The sequence below is a fragment of the Ornithorhynchus anatinus genome, chromosome 1, assembly GCF_004115215.2.
Source record: "Ornithorhynchus anatinus isolate Pmale09 chromosome 1, mOrnAna1.pri.v4, whole genome shotgun sequence".
Lineage (NCBI taxonomy): Eukaryota > Metazoa > Chordata > Mammalia > Monotremata > Ornithorhynchidae > Ornithorhynchus > Ornithorhynchus anatinus.
This window is the reverse complement of record NC_041728.1, coordinates 30,138,465-30,152,902: the sequence shown is the minus strand read 5'-3', so window position 1 is coordinate 30,152,902 and position 14,438 is coordinate 30,138,465. Positions and strand designations below refer to the sequence as shown.

General features: G+C 53.3%; 1 protein-coding gene across 2 annotated transcripts in view; it reads right to left on the bottom strand.

Annotated features, from left to right (window-relative positions):
- Positions 1-1,161: 1,161 nt before the first annotated feature.
- ZFYVE26 (zinc finger FYVE-type containing 26) overlaps positions 1,162-14,438 on the bottom strand; it is an 86,546-nt gene continuing 73,269 nt past the window's right edge. For both annotated transcript variants that reach the window (XM_029076328.1, XM_029076331.1), the window contains exons 35-41: positions 11,642-11,839; positions 10,667-10,866; positions 8,888-9,029; positions 6,810-6,869; positions 3,818-4,000; positions 3,435-3,479; positions 1,162-1,988 (exon numbers count right to left, since the gene is read on the bottom strand). In XM_029076328.1, coding sequence (XP_028932161.1) covers positions 1,779-1,988; positions 3,435-3,479; positions 3,818-4,000; positions 6,810-6,869; positions 8,888-9,029; positions 10,667-10,866; positions 11,642-11,839 — 1,038 coding nt within the window. In that variant the 3' untranslated portion in view covers positions 1,162-1,778. The remainder of the gene's footprint in view (positions 1,989-3,434; positions 3,480-3,817; positions 4,001-6,809; positions 6,870-8,887; positions 9,030-10,666; positions 10,867-11,641; positions 11,840-14,438) is intronic.

Here is a 14,438-nt window from a genome sequence, read left to right as displayed (position 1 = left end):
AAACCCACGAGTCTAAAGTGCATAGGGTTCGGTGCAAAATAGGACAGTCTGAAAAGAAGGCAGAGGATTCCCCATGAGAGCTAGAAAATTCCATCAACCCACAAGGGATCAAGTCCATGGCTCCAAGAGAATAAAGACCCTCCGCTTTTTCCCTACCGCTGAGGTGACGCCAATCACTGGCCTTTTAGACAGTCCACCAAGATGCCCTCCCGCCTCAAGGACCAAGGCTCCTTTTCTTCCTTTCGGAAGAGTGGGAGATTTCCGGAGCCGGTTCTCGCGGCCCCGGGATTCCCTTCTACTATTCCAAAGGTTTCAAAGCCCATCTCTGCTCCGGCTAATGTCCTGCTTCTCAGAAGTTCCGTGAGTTCTCTGCCTTACTGCGAGCCCCAGGTAGGACAGGGATCGGGGCTGAGCCCGTTACCTCGTATCTTCCCCAGTGCTTGGCACGCAGTAAGCGCTTAACGAATACTTTTTATTATTATCTGATTTCTTTCAGGTGAGGGTGGCCGTGCCCTCGCAGGCTGTGTGTTCACCAGTGTCCACGGCGGCGCTCTGTTTCGCCGACCCCGCACACTGGAGGCCCTTCGTGGTGACCGTTTGGGTCGCCCGCAGTACGTCTGGCCTCTTAGGCTCAATTCCACACCCTCCAAAGCCAGGACCCCTTCCAGCTAGGGGTGGCGGCGTGGCCTAGTGGATAGAACCCGGGCCTGGGAGTCGGAGGGATCTGGGTTCTAATCCCGGCTCTGCCACTTGTCTCCCGTGTGACCTGGAGCAGCTCACTTCACTTCTCTGGGTCTCAATTCCCTCATCTCTAAAATGGGGATGAAGATTGCGAGCCCCAGGTGGGACACCCTGATTAGCCTGTATCTACCCCAGGGCTCAGTTTGGTGTTTGGTACATAGTAAGCGCTTATCGAATACCAGAGAAGAAAAACAATCCAGCTCGGCCACTGGCCTAACGCACGTGCTTGGGCGAGTCAATGAAACTTTCTGGGCCTCGGTGTCCCCCTCTGAAAAATGGGAATAAGGTGGATTGTCGAGCTCCATCTCATCACCTTGCATCTACTTGGCACATAGCGTGTGCTTAATAAATGTCCTGATTATTGGCGCGGTCTCTACATCCCCCTTCAAACCCTCAAGGACTCAGTGTGTGCTCACAAAGTGATTTTGGGAAAGAGTTGAACGGCTTTATTCCAGAATCGGCATTCTTTCAACAACAAACTCTCTGCGAAAGGAGGAGGGGAATCGAGGCAAAAAGCAAAGGGATGAAACCCTCTTGCGTCAATCTGCGATTTCTGTCCCAACCTTTCGGTTAAGATGTGCTCTAACTAGTTCCTCTCCCGCTCCCGCAGCCGGGGAGGCGGATACGTCAGAGCTGAGCCGGGGAGGGCTAAATGAATGTGCCGTTCCAGATTCAGGAGCAAAGTGCCCTAAAAGGGTTTCCAAACTGGCAAAAGGATAAAGTGCCTCTTCTCACAGGAAGAGAGTTCAGTTTGTTCAGAAATCCTTGGGCCCGCCGGCGCGTACACAAACACACGAACACACACCCACGCACCCTTTGAGGTAGAAAGTTATGGCCATGAGGTCTCTCAAACACACAACCCCACTCATATTAACCCACGCGGCACTTGCGTGAAAAAGATCTCTTCTTTCTCCGACGACCGCGGCCGGGATTGCCCCGGGTCTCGGCGGAAGCAGGATAAGACCGTCGCGCTTTCCTCCTCCGGCGGTTGGCTCCGGGGCTGAGTCGCCCCAACGGGCTCGTCGCGTGGGAGTCGGTCACTTCCTGGAGCTCGCCCCGGGCTGGCCTCGGACCCTGGCTTGGCACGACCCTAGCCACTGGGCGCAGATGTCCTTGACGACTTCGTCTCCACTCTTCTCGGCTGCCTGCTGCACCCGCTGGACGAGGGTCGTGGCCCGGTGCCGCTCTTGCTTCACGGCGACCAGGTAGGCCGAGCGCAGCTTGCTACAAGTCAAGTAGGCTTGGATCTGCCCGTCGTCCAGAAAGGAGAGAAGGGAAGCTGTCAGAGGCACGGCTGGCCTACCAACTCAGGTGGATTTTCTTATAATCACAGTAACGTCGGCATTTGCTAAGCGCTTACTATTGTCAAGCCCTTTCAGGGCCGCACCCGGAGACTTTCCGATACTCTACCAGTCTCGACTGTGGGAGGGAGAGTCAGGCGGAGGCCTACCCGCTCCATTCCTAGCTTGGCCAGCGGCTAGCGAGTGGAAGGCAACCTGCTACAGGTCAAAACTCTCCGTGCCGGGCAGCAGCGGCACGGGAGAGAGTCGAGGGCGGAGACTCAGTTTTACTGCGCAGAAGGAGGCGATGCTAAGCCAGTTCCGGATTTTTACCAAGAAAACCCCGTGGATCCACTACCAGAACGACTGCAGACGGAGGTGGGGTGTTCTGGGGCCCAAAGCTCTAAGCTCTGGGGCCCAAAGAACACATTTAATCAACTGTACACATCAACTGCCTTTAGTGAGCGTTGGTTGGCGAGCGTTTAGTTAAAAGGGCAGCGGGGCTGTGTGTCTCGGGTTGGAGGAAACACACCGATTGCCTTGCAAAAGCACTGTGGGTTTTCTACCGTGCTCTCCCCAACGCTTAGTACAGTGCTCTGACAAAGTAAGCGCTCAATGAATAGGATGGAGTGACTGACGGGCAAAGCGTAAACCCTAAAGGCCAATGAGCGTGTGAGCATAACCATCAGTAAGCGTGCATACTCCCTCCAGAGAGTATGCACAGCTCGGGTCCGAAGTGGGAGGAGGATGCTCTAATCTGGGTGGGCCTTTCGGGGGGCCAGGGAGGGATGACGGGCAAAGGTTTCAACAGAAAGACTGGAAGCTTGCGTGGGCAGGAAAAGTGTCTATTTATTGTTGTATTGTACTCTCCCAAGCCCCTCTCAGGGTCGCACCTGGAGAGTTTTCAGCCCTCTACCGGTCTCGACTATGGGAGGGAGAGTGAAGCGGAGGCCTGTCCGTTCCATTCCTAGCTTGGCCAGTGGCTAAGGAGTGGCAGGCCATCTGCTACAAGTCAAAACTCACCCGCGCCGGGCAGCAGCGGCACGAGAGAGAGTCGAGGGCGGAGACTCGAGTTTACTGCGCGGAAGGCGGCGACGGTAAACCGCGTCCGCATTTTTACCGAGAAGACTCTCTGGATCCACCACCGGGACGATCGGAGATGGAGGGCGGGGCGTTCTGGGAGAGACGTGTCCGTGGCGTCGCTACGGGTCGGGAACGACTCGACGGCATAAGACAAGACTCTCCCAAGCGTTCGTTCAGTGCTTTGCACGCGGTAGGCGCTCAATACGACTGAATGAGCACAGTGAAGCTAGCTGGCTCCCATCCACCTAACCCAGCAGGATATGAGGGTAAAGAGTCCGGTGATCCACAGCGAGGCCAAGCTTTTCCCAGGGGAAGGGAGACTTTACTCACCTTGTTGTCATCACTGTGTATGGCTTGGATCAGGCCTTCCAGCTCCTGTGCGGAGGGAGACAGAGGAGGCGGGGGTGGAGATAGGGTTAACGTCACCATATCTTTCTCCTCCTACACCCCGCCACGGCTCGCTGGGCTCCCCGGGGAATAATAATAATAAAGATGGTATCTGTTAAGCTTGGAAGCTCCTCGTTTCTAAGGGCCGAGCAGCCGCCGGAGTCCCGGTCTGGCCAGGATTCCAGACTGCTCACTTTCGCCCGCAGGGCCCCACTCGGCCGGGCAACAAGGCATCCTGGCAGAGGAGGAAGGAAGTCGGGGCAACGGGACCCAACCGGCGGGGGGGAATCACGACATCACGGAAGAGCCGCGGGCCACAGGTTTACCGTGGACGGGATGCTCCTGTACCCTTCCAGGCAGGTGAGGAGGATGGTGTCGCCGTCGTTCTCGGCTGCCACACCGGACTCACTGACGCACTTCAGCAGTTGCCGGATCTCGCCGTAACTCCCCCTCTTAACCAGCTGCTGGGCGGCTTTGCAGTAGGTGGTGGCGGCGTCCAGCTGGAAGTCCTGACGGAGAACACATACGAGGGATGGAGGGAGAAAGCAGCAGTAACAGGGGACTGCTGGTTCTTCAGAAGACCCCCCCCCCCAAGCCCGACTACCGAGAGGATGCCGGAACGAGGTGCGGATCGGCTGCGTGTGGAGGTTTCGAGCAACAGAAACAGAGCCGGAAGGAACCTGAGAATCATTCGGTCCTATTTTCCATCCCGCAGGGATGAGGCTCCTTACCGGTTGACACTGACATTACACAGACATTTATGCTGATAAGAAATCCTCCTGCTTATCCCTCCCAAATCTCCCAATTTATTTTAAACCTCTCCCCGCTGGCTGGGTCCTCTGTGGAAAAATCGGAGAGCTCATCGACATCTATTTCTCCAGACAGCTTCTTCATCCATTTGCCGACCGTTTAAGAAGTCACCCTCTAGCCCGTTCTTTTTCAGCATGGCCAATCCTAATTCTTTTAAGTTTCCCTCATACGACCACCAATCGCTATTCTCTCTACTCTGGACTTCCTTCTAGCTTTCCTATAATCTAATACATAATCACCAAAACTAGACCCAGTACTATATTAAGGACTGAGCATTGCAGAGCAGAGAAGAAACTACCCTGCCTGCGGCTCTTTATACGCTCCGGTATCCCGTTGGCTTTTTAAAACAGGACCAGCACCACGTCGATTCAATCAACTTCCGGTCCACCGTGACCCTCTGCTGTTCTCCAGCCTAGTCAGTCTTTTCTTCTTCTCCGATCCTTCAACTGTCTTACATCCCTTGATAAGAAGTATCTTGCACTTGTCCCTGGTGAATGCATCTTGATTTGGTAGAAATTATACATGAATCATTCATTTATCTACATCTCCACCCCTGTCCTCTCCCCCTCCCTTCAGGCTCGCATCTCCTCCCGCCTCCGGGACGTCTCCACCTGGATGTCGGCCCGCCACCTAAAACTCAACGTGAGCGAGACTGAGCTCCTCATCTTCCCTCCCGAACCCGGTCCTCTCCCAGACTTCTCTATCACCGTCGATGGCACGACCGTCCTTCCCGTCTCTCGGGCCCGCGATCTCGGTGTCATCCTTGACTCGTCTCTCTCGTTCACCCCACGCATCCTATCCGTTACCGAGACCTGCCGGTTTCACCTCTACGATATCGCCAAGATCCGCCCTTTCCTCTCCACCCAATCGGCTACCTTACTGTTACGGGCTCTCGTTATATCCCGGCTAGACTACCGTGTCGGCCTTCTCTCTGACCTCCCTTCCTCCTCTCTCGCTCCGCTCCGGTCTATTCTTCACTCCGCCGCCCGGCTCATCTTCCCGCAGAAACGATCTGGGCGTGTCACTCCCCTTCTTAAACAACTCCAGTGGTTGCCTATCGACCTCCGCTCCAAACAGAAACTCCTCACTCTAGGCTTCGAGGCTCTCCGTCACCTTGCCCCTTCCTACCTCTCCTCCCTTCTCTCTTTCTACCGCCCACCCCGCACGCTCCGCTCCTCCGCCGCCCACCTCCTCGCCGTCCCTCGGTCTCGCCCGTCCCGCCGTCGACCCCCGGGTCGCGTCCTCCCGCGGTCCCGGAACGCCCTCCCTCCTCACCTCCGCCAAACTGATTCTCTTCCCCTCTTCAAAACCCTACTTAAAACTCACCTCCTCCGAGAGGCGTTCCCAGACTGAGCTCCTCTTCTCCCTCTACTCCCTCTGCCATCCCCCCCTTTACCTCTCCGCAGCTAAACCCTCATTTTCCCCTTTTCCCTCTGCTCCTCCACCTCTCCCTTCCCATCCCCACGGCACTGTACTCCTCCGCTCGACTGTATATATTTTCGTTACCCTATTTATTTTGTTAATGAATTGTACATTGCCTTGATTCTATTTAGTTGCCATTGTCTTTACGAGATGTTCTTCCCCTTGACTCTGTTTATTGCCAACGTTCTCGTCTGTCTCCCCCGATTAGACCGTAAGCCCGTCAAACGGCAGGGACCGTCTCTATCTGTTGCCGACTTGTTCATCCCAAGCGCTTAGTACAGTGCTCTGCACATAGTAAGCGCTCAATAAATACTATTGAATGAATGAATGAATGAATTTATATTCACGTCCGTCTCCCTCCCTAGACCGCAAGCTTGTTGGGCTCGGGGAACTCGTCTGCTAACTCTGTCGACCTGTACACTCCCAGGCGCTTCCTACAGGGCTCTGCACACAGTAAGAGCTTAATAAATACCCTTGATGATGACAAACAACTCTTTTTCAAAATTGTTGAGTCACTCTGAAGACTATTCCTGTTTTCCAAAGTGTTAACAGCTCCACACAAATCCTGATCTCAAAACGAGAAGGGCAAGATGGATTCCTTCCTCCAGATATCATTCCATTTTTAGGTGGGGGCCTAAGAACCTCACCGGCTAAAAATCTCATGGCGTTTTGACAGCTTCCCTATACAAATAAATAAAAGCAAAACCCAAATGTTTAACCCCCTGATCCTCAACAGTTGTTTCCAGTTCATAAGATTGACCGGACCCTGGAGTACGGCCCTCTTCCTCTTGACAGTTGGTATTTGGGCAGTGGACCTGGGCTTGAGTGATTTACATTCGAAACCCAGCCACAGTTTCAACTTCTAGCTTTTTGGAAGGAGTTTTTCCCTGAGTCTGCCTCCTGAGGAAAGGCTTTGCACATTATTATGTTGCTTCTGTTAGTGGATGGGGAGAACGGGAAGGAAAGAAGGAAATGAAAGGGAGAGGAGAAGGAGAAGGGAGCAAGAGAAAGGGGAACTCCCGAGGTAAAGGCCTACTCCAAACCAGGTGCGCGTTCTGCCCAATCCTCTCGCAAACCCAGCCATACCTGCAGGACGCGGAAGGCGATCCCAAAGCCTTCTTCCACATTCTTCCCTCCCAGCATAACCTGGAAGGGAGACGGACGTGAGCGAGGGGGCGGCGAAGGGAGCGGGGATTAAGGACGTGGGAGGGGCATCCTCCTCTTGACTGATCGAAGGGACGTTTCACTAGCCCTCTCGGCTAGTGGATGTCCAATCATTTTTCCCACTCCAGTGGCTCTCGTTATGCTACAGGGCTTTAGGCATCAAGGGTGAGCTTCTTCCTGAGATCTGCGAATTGGCCCCACATTTTTCCGAAGCGAGCCGGGAGGGACAATTTCATTTCCTCATTTCCAAGACGTGTCACCTCTAGCGAGCGTTCCTCCTCAGTCCGAGGGTTTGCCAACGCACAAGGACACAAAACTATCTAGGGTGAAACGGTTACAAGAACCAGACCCTGAGGTACGCCAAAATAACGATAATTGGTGTTTGTTGAGTGCCTGCTACGTGCCAGGCACTAAAAAGCGCCTGATAATCGAGTTGGACACAGTCCCTGCCCCCTCAGAGGGTTCACCTTCTTAATCCCCATTTTAAAGATGAGGGAACCGAGGCCCAGAGAAGGTCGCACAGCAGACAAGTGGTAGAGCCGGGATTGGAATCCAGGTCCTGACTCTCATACCCGGACTCTGATTCCCAATGGGCCACTGCTCCCTTTTTCCGCCTCCTCTTCTTGGGTAAAATACATCCTACAAGATGGCTTTATCAATTAGAAGCCTGCCTCTAATAGAAGAAACGGGGGAACAAGTATCTTCTAATTCAATAGTCTGGGCTTCCCATTTCCATCTCCTCCTCTTTCTGTCCAGTTCCCTCTATTGTATAGAATGCTTCTCCCCTTCTCAAGCTTCCTTCCCCTTCTTGTACTGACTTTTCACACCTTTAAGAAAGACACCGGCACTTGTTCCTAGCGAATTCCATCTCATTTTGCCCGACCAGCGGTCCGTAACTTAGTGGCGGAGCTGGGATGAGAACCCAGGTCCTCCGACTCCTAGACCCGTTCTCTTTCCACTAGGCCCCGCTGCTTCTGGTGCTCACCTTCTCACCGTGCCCCGGTCTCGCCTGTCTCGCCGCCGACTCGCGGCCCTCGTCCCGCCTCTGGCCTGGAACGCGCTCCCTTCCTCAGATCCGCCGGACGATTCCTCTCCCCCGCTTCAAAGCCTTACTGAAGTCTCATCTCCTCCGAGAGGCCTTCCCAAACTAAGCCCCTCTTTACCTCATCTCCCGCTCCCTTCTGCATCTCCCTTTGCTCTTCCCCACTCTCCGCCCCAGAGCACTTATGTATCTATCTGTCATTTTATTTATTTCTATTGATGTCTGCCTCCCCCAGTCTAGACTGAGAGCTTGTGGTGGGCAGGAAATGTCATGTTTCTCGTTGTATTGTACTTTCCCAAGCGCTGAGTACGGTGCTCTGCACACAGTAAGCGCTTAATATATACAACTAAATGTACGAAAGAATGAACGAATTCTCAGCACTGAGAGCACAGTGTTCATTTGGAGTCACTCTTTGCAGTTAAACGCCATGCTCTCCCACTTCTCCAGACGTCGGCCGGGGCTGCCCAAACCCCAACCGTACCGAGCAGGAATGCCAGAGGTCGACGGTGGCAGAGGAGTCCTGGGATCAGAGAGCAGTCAATCGTATCTATTGAGCGCTTACTGTGTGCAGAGCGCTGTACTGGGAGAGAACAATGCAACCATAAACAGGCACATTCCCACCCCACAGTGAGCTTTCAGTTCAGAGGCGGAGACAGACATGAATATAAATACATTTCAGAGGCGTGCACGAGTGCTGTGGGGCTGGGAGGGGGGACGAATAAAGGGAGCAAGGCGGGCGATGCAGAAGGGAGTGGGAGAAGAGGAGGGCTTAGTCAGGGAAGGCTGCTTGGAAGAGAAATGCCTTCAATAAGGCTATGAAGCGGGGGAGAGTAATTGTCGGTCGGCTATGAGGAGGGAGGGCGATCCGGGCCAGTGGCAGGGTGTGGTCTCGGGCACCCTTGCCCTCCCCGTTGGGATTTTTCTGCCTGCCGGAAGCCGCAAAACCACTACCGTGTACCTTGCAGGCAACATCCATCTTCATGTGGTTGTTTCCGAACAGGGTTGGCAAGGGCAGGGTTGTGACCTGGGAGGTCCCAGCGCTTTCGCATCGATGTAAGAACTTGGTCACTTCCATCTGCAGCTCAACCGTGTTCATGTGCCTGGGGTTGCACAATCAATCAATCAATCCATCAGTCCAACAAGGGGATTTCTTGAGCACTTACCGTGTGATGAGTCCCGTACTAAGAACTTGGGAAACACAGATTCTGTTTCCACCAGATCTCTCAAGGGGTTCTGCAACTGGAGAACTGGAGAGAGCGGCAAGGAGAGTCCGTAGCAGAGGAAAAAGATTTGGCTCTAGAATGTAAGCTTCTTGTGGGCAGGGAATGTGTCCGTTTACTGTTCTATAATAATAATAATTATGGTATTTGTTAAATGCTTACTACTTGCCAGGCATCGTACTAAGCACTGGGATGGATACCAGCAAATCGGATTGGCCACGGTCCCTGTCCTGCAAAGGGCTCACAGTCTTAATCTCCCTTTTACAGATGAGATACTGAGACACAGAGAAGTGAAGTGACCGGTCCAAGGTCAAATGGCAGGCATGTGGCAGAGCCAGAATTAGAACTCGGGTCCTCTGACTCCCAGGCCCGAGCTCTTTCCACTAGGCCACGGTGCTTCTCTAAATCGGGAAAAGGAGTGAGAAACCCAGGAACCAACCGAAGAGATGACAACGGGCCGGACATTAGGATGGGTCGAATCTCTTGGCAGATGGGCCAAGCACGATTTATAGCGTACTCTCCCTGGCGCTTAGTACAGTGCTCTGCACACAGTAAGCTCTCAAAAAATAGGATTGTCTGACTGCTCCCAACCCTCCCAGATCAGCTCAGCTGAAGCTACTCCATCCCCAGGATGAATGTTGCCAAATGAGCAGCTGCCCAGAGAGAACTGCAGCTCAATAACAATGATGGCATTTACTAAGTGCTTACTATGTGCCAAGCACCGTTCTAAGTGCTGAAAAAGTATTTGATAAGTGGTTACTATGTGCCGGGCACCGTACTGAGCACTGGGGTGGAGACCAGCAAATCGAGTCGGACACAGTCCCCGTCCCACGTGGGGCTCACAGTCCCTATCCCCATTTTCCAGATGACGGAACCGAGGCCCAGAGAAGTGAGGTGACTTGGCCAAGGTCACACAGCCGACAAGAGGCGGAGCCGGGGCTAGGACCCACGACTTTCCGACTCCCGGAAATGGGGAGAGGGCTCAGCCCCGGTTCACGAGCGGGCGAGTCGGCCCCGTTGACGATCTGTCTTGATTAGACCGTAAGCCCGTCGAACGGCAGGGACTGTCTCTATCTGTTGCCGACTTGTTCACTCCAAGCTCTCAGTACAGTGCTCTGCACAGAGTAAGCGCTCAATAAATTCTACTGAATGAATGAATGAGATCGGGGCAGCTCCCGCCTTCCTGCCCCAGCCCTTCCCGGGGGCGCGCCATGACCTGTCATTCATTCATTCGATCGTATTTACTGAGCACTGTGTGCTGAGCACCGTACTGAGCTCCTGGGAGAGTCCAATACAACTATAAACAGACACATTCCCTGCCCACACCGAGCATACATTCCAGAGGGGGAAGACAGCCATCAACAGAAAAAAAATAAATCACGGATACGGACACGAGCGCTGTGGGGCTGGGAGTAGACTGTAAGCCTGTCAGTGGGCAGGGACTGCCTCTATCTGCTGCTGATCTGTACATTCCAAGCGCTTAGTACAGCGCGCAACAAATACTATTGAATGAATACCTGGACACCTCAGCCGCGCTCATCTTCTTTCGGAAGAAGGAGGATTTCTTCTTGGCCGTGCCACGGGACACTTCCTGCAGGTAGACCTTGAGGTGGTCCTTGGCCTTGAGGAGCCACTTGAGCTTCTCTCCCAGGTCCACGTACGTCTTTGCCTTATGAGAGAAGAAGCGGATGCAGGTCATGGCGGCCCGGACCTGGTCCTGGAGGAAGAGAAGGGATAGACAGCCGTGCGAGAGATGGTCAGCTACGGGGAGGAGAAGCAGCCACTCTGAAACTGAGGGTGTCCGGGCCTCTCCTTTTTGCCCCGGCTGTGCTGTCGAGAAACCCTGACCCTAGAGTTACCACCACTTGTCTGCCGTGGGACTTTGGGCAAGTCGCTTCCCTTCTCCGTGCCTCAGTTACCACCTCTGAAAAATGGGGATTGAGACCGTGAGCCCCATGTGGGACAGGGACCGTGTGCGACCTGATTCCTTTGTGTCTGCCCCAGTGCTTTGACGAGCGCCTGGCCCGTAGTAAGCGCTTGACAAACATCATTTAAAACACCATCACCACCACCAAAAATACCCCGAGCTGACAGGTACAGGTTTCGCTGGGGTAGAAACAAGCATATTAGGTCGGTCACAGTCCCTGTCTCACATGGGGCTCTCAGTCTAAGGAGGAGGGAGAACGGAGGCCCGGAGAAGTTAAGCGACTTGTCCGAGGTCACACAGCAAGCGATTGGCAGAGCTGGGACTAGAGCCCGATTCCTCTCACTCCCAGGTCCGGGCTCTTCCCACTAGGCCACGCGCTCCTGCGCGAGTGACCGCTGGCACGGATTCGTCTGTCCCAGGACAAGTGGCGGAGGCGGGATTAGAACCCACGACCCCCCGACTCCCGGGCCCGTGCTCGATCCACTTCGCCATGCTGCGTCTCAACAGAACTCAAAGTGCTTCGCTGCTGTCGATTTAGGAAGAGGGCCCGGCCTCTCTCGCTCACCTTCATAAACTGCTGCAGCTCATACAGAATATGATAGTAGTTCTTCTTCTGCAAGTGTTGGCATGAAGCAATTAAGTACTTGCCCCAGCTGTCCAAGGTGGGATCGATGGCTTCCAGCAAATTTTCCAAAACGTGCAGCTTCCCGCTCTTGTAGCTCGGCAGGAAGACGCCTTCGATGAAGACTTCCGGGGGGCTTTCCTACAGCAGGAAAAGGAGAGAGGCCGGAGGCGGCCAACCGGCGTCAAAAAGAGAATGAACCCCAAATCTCTTCACGCCACGGGAAGGCAGCTGGCAGGGACGAGAGAGAGCAGACCACCGTCACTTCAATCAATTCCTTCGCACGGGTTCACAGCCCTGAGGTCTCAGGACTGAGCTCATCTATCGTTCTCCGATGGGACAATCCACCACCATCATCATCCAGTTAAGAAAAAGCCCTGAACCGTGCATTTGAATGATTATAATAAATCAGTCGGTCGCATTTACTTGAGCGCTTACTGGGTGGCCAGCACTGTACTGAGCACTTGGGGACGGTATCATCTAACAGAGTCGGTAGAAGAGTTCCCACAAGAGGCTTACGGCCTAGAGGGAGACCGGCCGAAAACAAATTAGGGATGTGAACCTCAGCCGTGGGGGATAAATGGAGTGTACAAATCCATATGTACAGGAGATGCAGAAGGGAGCGGGAGAAGAAGAAATGAGGGTTTAGTCAGGGAAGGCCTCTCGGAGGAGATGTGGTTTTAATAAGGCGATGAAGATGGGGGAGAGTGTTTGTCTGTCGCATACGAAGGGGGAGGGAGGTCCAGGACAGGGGCAGAACACGGACGAAGGGGCGGCGGAGAGATATATGAGACGGAGGAACGGCGAACAGGTTGCTATTAGAGGAGCGGAGTGAACGTGCTGGACCGAAGTAGGAAATCAGCGAGGTAAGGTAAGGGGGTAAGGTGACTGAGAGCTTTAAAGCCAATGGAAAGGAGTTTCTCACTGATGCAGAAGTGGATGAGCAACTCGGGGAGCGGGGCAAATGGACTGAACTGTTTTCTTAGAAAACTGATCCAGGCAGCAGAGTGAAGTATGGACTGAATTGGGAAGAGACAGGAGGCAGAGGGTCATCAAGGAGGTTGATAGAGTAATCAAGGCTGGATAGGCTTGGATTAACACGATAGCAGCTTGGATGGAGAGGAAAGGGCAGATTTCAGCAGTGTCGCGGTGGGAGAACTGACGGGATTTGGAGAAAGACTGAATACGTGGGTTGAATGAGAGAGCTGATCCGAGGATAATGCCAAGGTTACGGGCTCGGGAGACAGGGAGGATGGTGGTGCTATTTATAGTGCTGGGCCAGTCAGGCTTTTAAAATATTTTCAAAACAGTTATCCCTACAGAAAAGAAACTCCGTTTGATTTCATACTGGAGCAGTTCTGCTCAAAGTCATTTTGTTCTAATGTAGAAATGAGCAAAAATTAATTCTGTGCATCACTGAAACGGTGTTACAAAATCAAAAGAGAAACCAAAGAAACAAACCTGGCCAGTTATTTTTTTTAAAAACCCCAACAAAAACAATCCAAGATCAACCCTTCTACAAGAGTTCTCCAATCCTCTAACAGGTGGTGAGAGGGGAAAATAGGTGCTTGTTTTCAAAACAAGCCAAAGGTTTACAAATCTAAAACTACTATCAAAACCCGAAGCGAGGGGCTGAAGCAGAGACGCACACAATGTTTGTGGGGGTGGTGGTGTCAAATTAGGAAAAGCAGTCAGGGCTGGGTTGGCATTGCATTCCTGCCCAGGGCACTTGGATCTGAACTTTTAAAAAGTTTTTGAGGTTCACCTCCCCCTCAGCCCCGCAGCACTTACGTACGTATCTGTAATTTATTTTAATGCCTGTCTCCCCGTCTCGATTACAAGCCTGCCGCGGGCAGGAAACGTATCTACCTTAAGGAGCAGCGTGGCTCAGTGGCTAGAGCCCGGGCCCGGAAGTCAGAAGGACCGGGGTTCTAATCCCGGGCTCTGCCACGTGTCTGCTGTGTGACCTTGGGCAAGTCACTTCACTTCTCTGGGCCTCAGTTACCTCCTCTGTAAAACGGAGATAAGAGTGTGAGCCCCATGCGGGACAGGGACTGCGTCCAACCCGATTAACTTGCATCTACCCCGGTGTTTAGAACAGTGCTCGGCACATAGTGGGTGCTTAAGAAGGACCATAATTGTTATTATTATTGCTATTATTACAAACGCAGTTGTATTGAGCTCTCCCAAGCGCTCAATACAGTGCTCTGCATGCCGTAGTTGCTCAATAAATACCATCGATTGAGTGAGCGACTGGGGCTGGGGGAATATTCACCCCAGTGCTACTTCTTCAGTCTATCCCTCTAAGTCAGAGGGTAGAGTTCTGCATTTCCTGGTGCTCCGAGCCCCAGGACTCTGGCTGTCCAGTTCCCCCACATGCCCCGGGGTTTCAAAGACTCACGGGAGTTCAGTGTCGTGAAAGAGGCCAGAAGACCTGCAGGAAGGGCAAAGAGGCTACCCGGCCCGTTTAGCTGCAAATAATAGTCAGGAGGGCCAGGAGAATAAAGGCCTCAACTACTAAACTAAGTTGTCCCCTTGCATACGGAAGTGGGGCGTTCTGGGAGAGATGCGTCCAGGGCGTCGCTACGGGTCGGAGACAACGCGACGGCATACGACAAGTCCTGATCGAGTCCATTATAAAAAGAAGCCTTGGCGCTTCTCCCTCCTACCCTCCAAGCTGGTAGCCTTTGAAGTGCACTCAGACGGGGTCCCAAACTTTCTGTTACCCGCTCTTGACGGA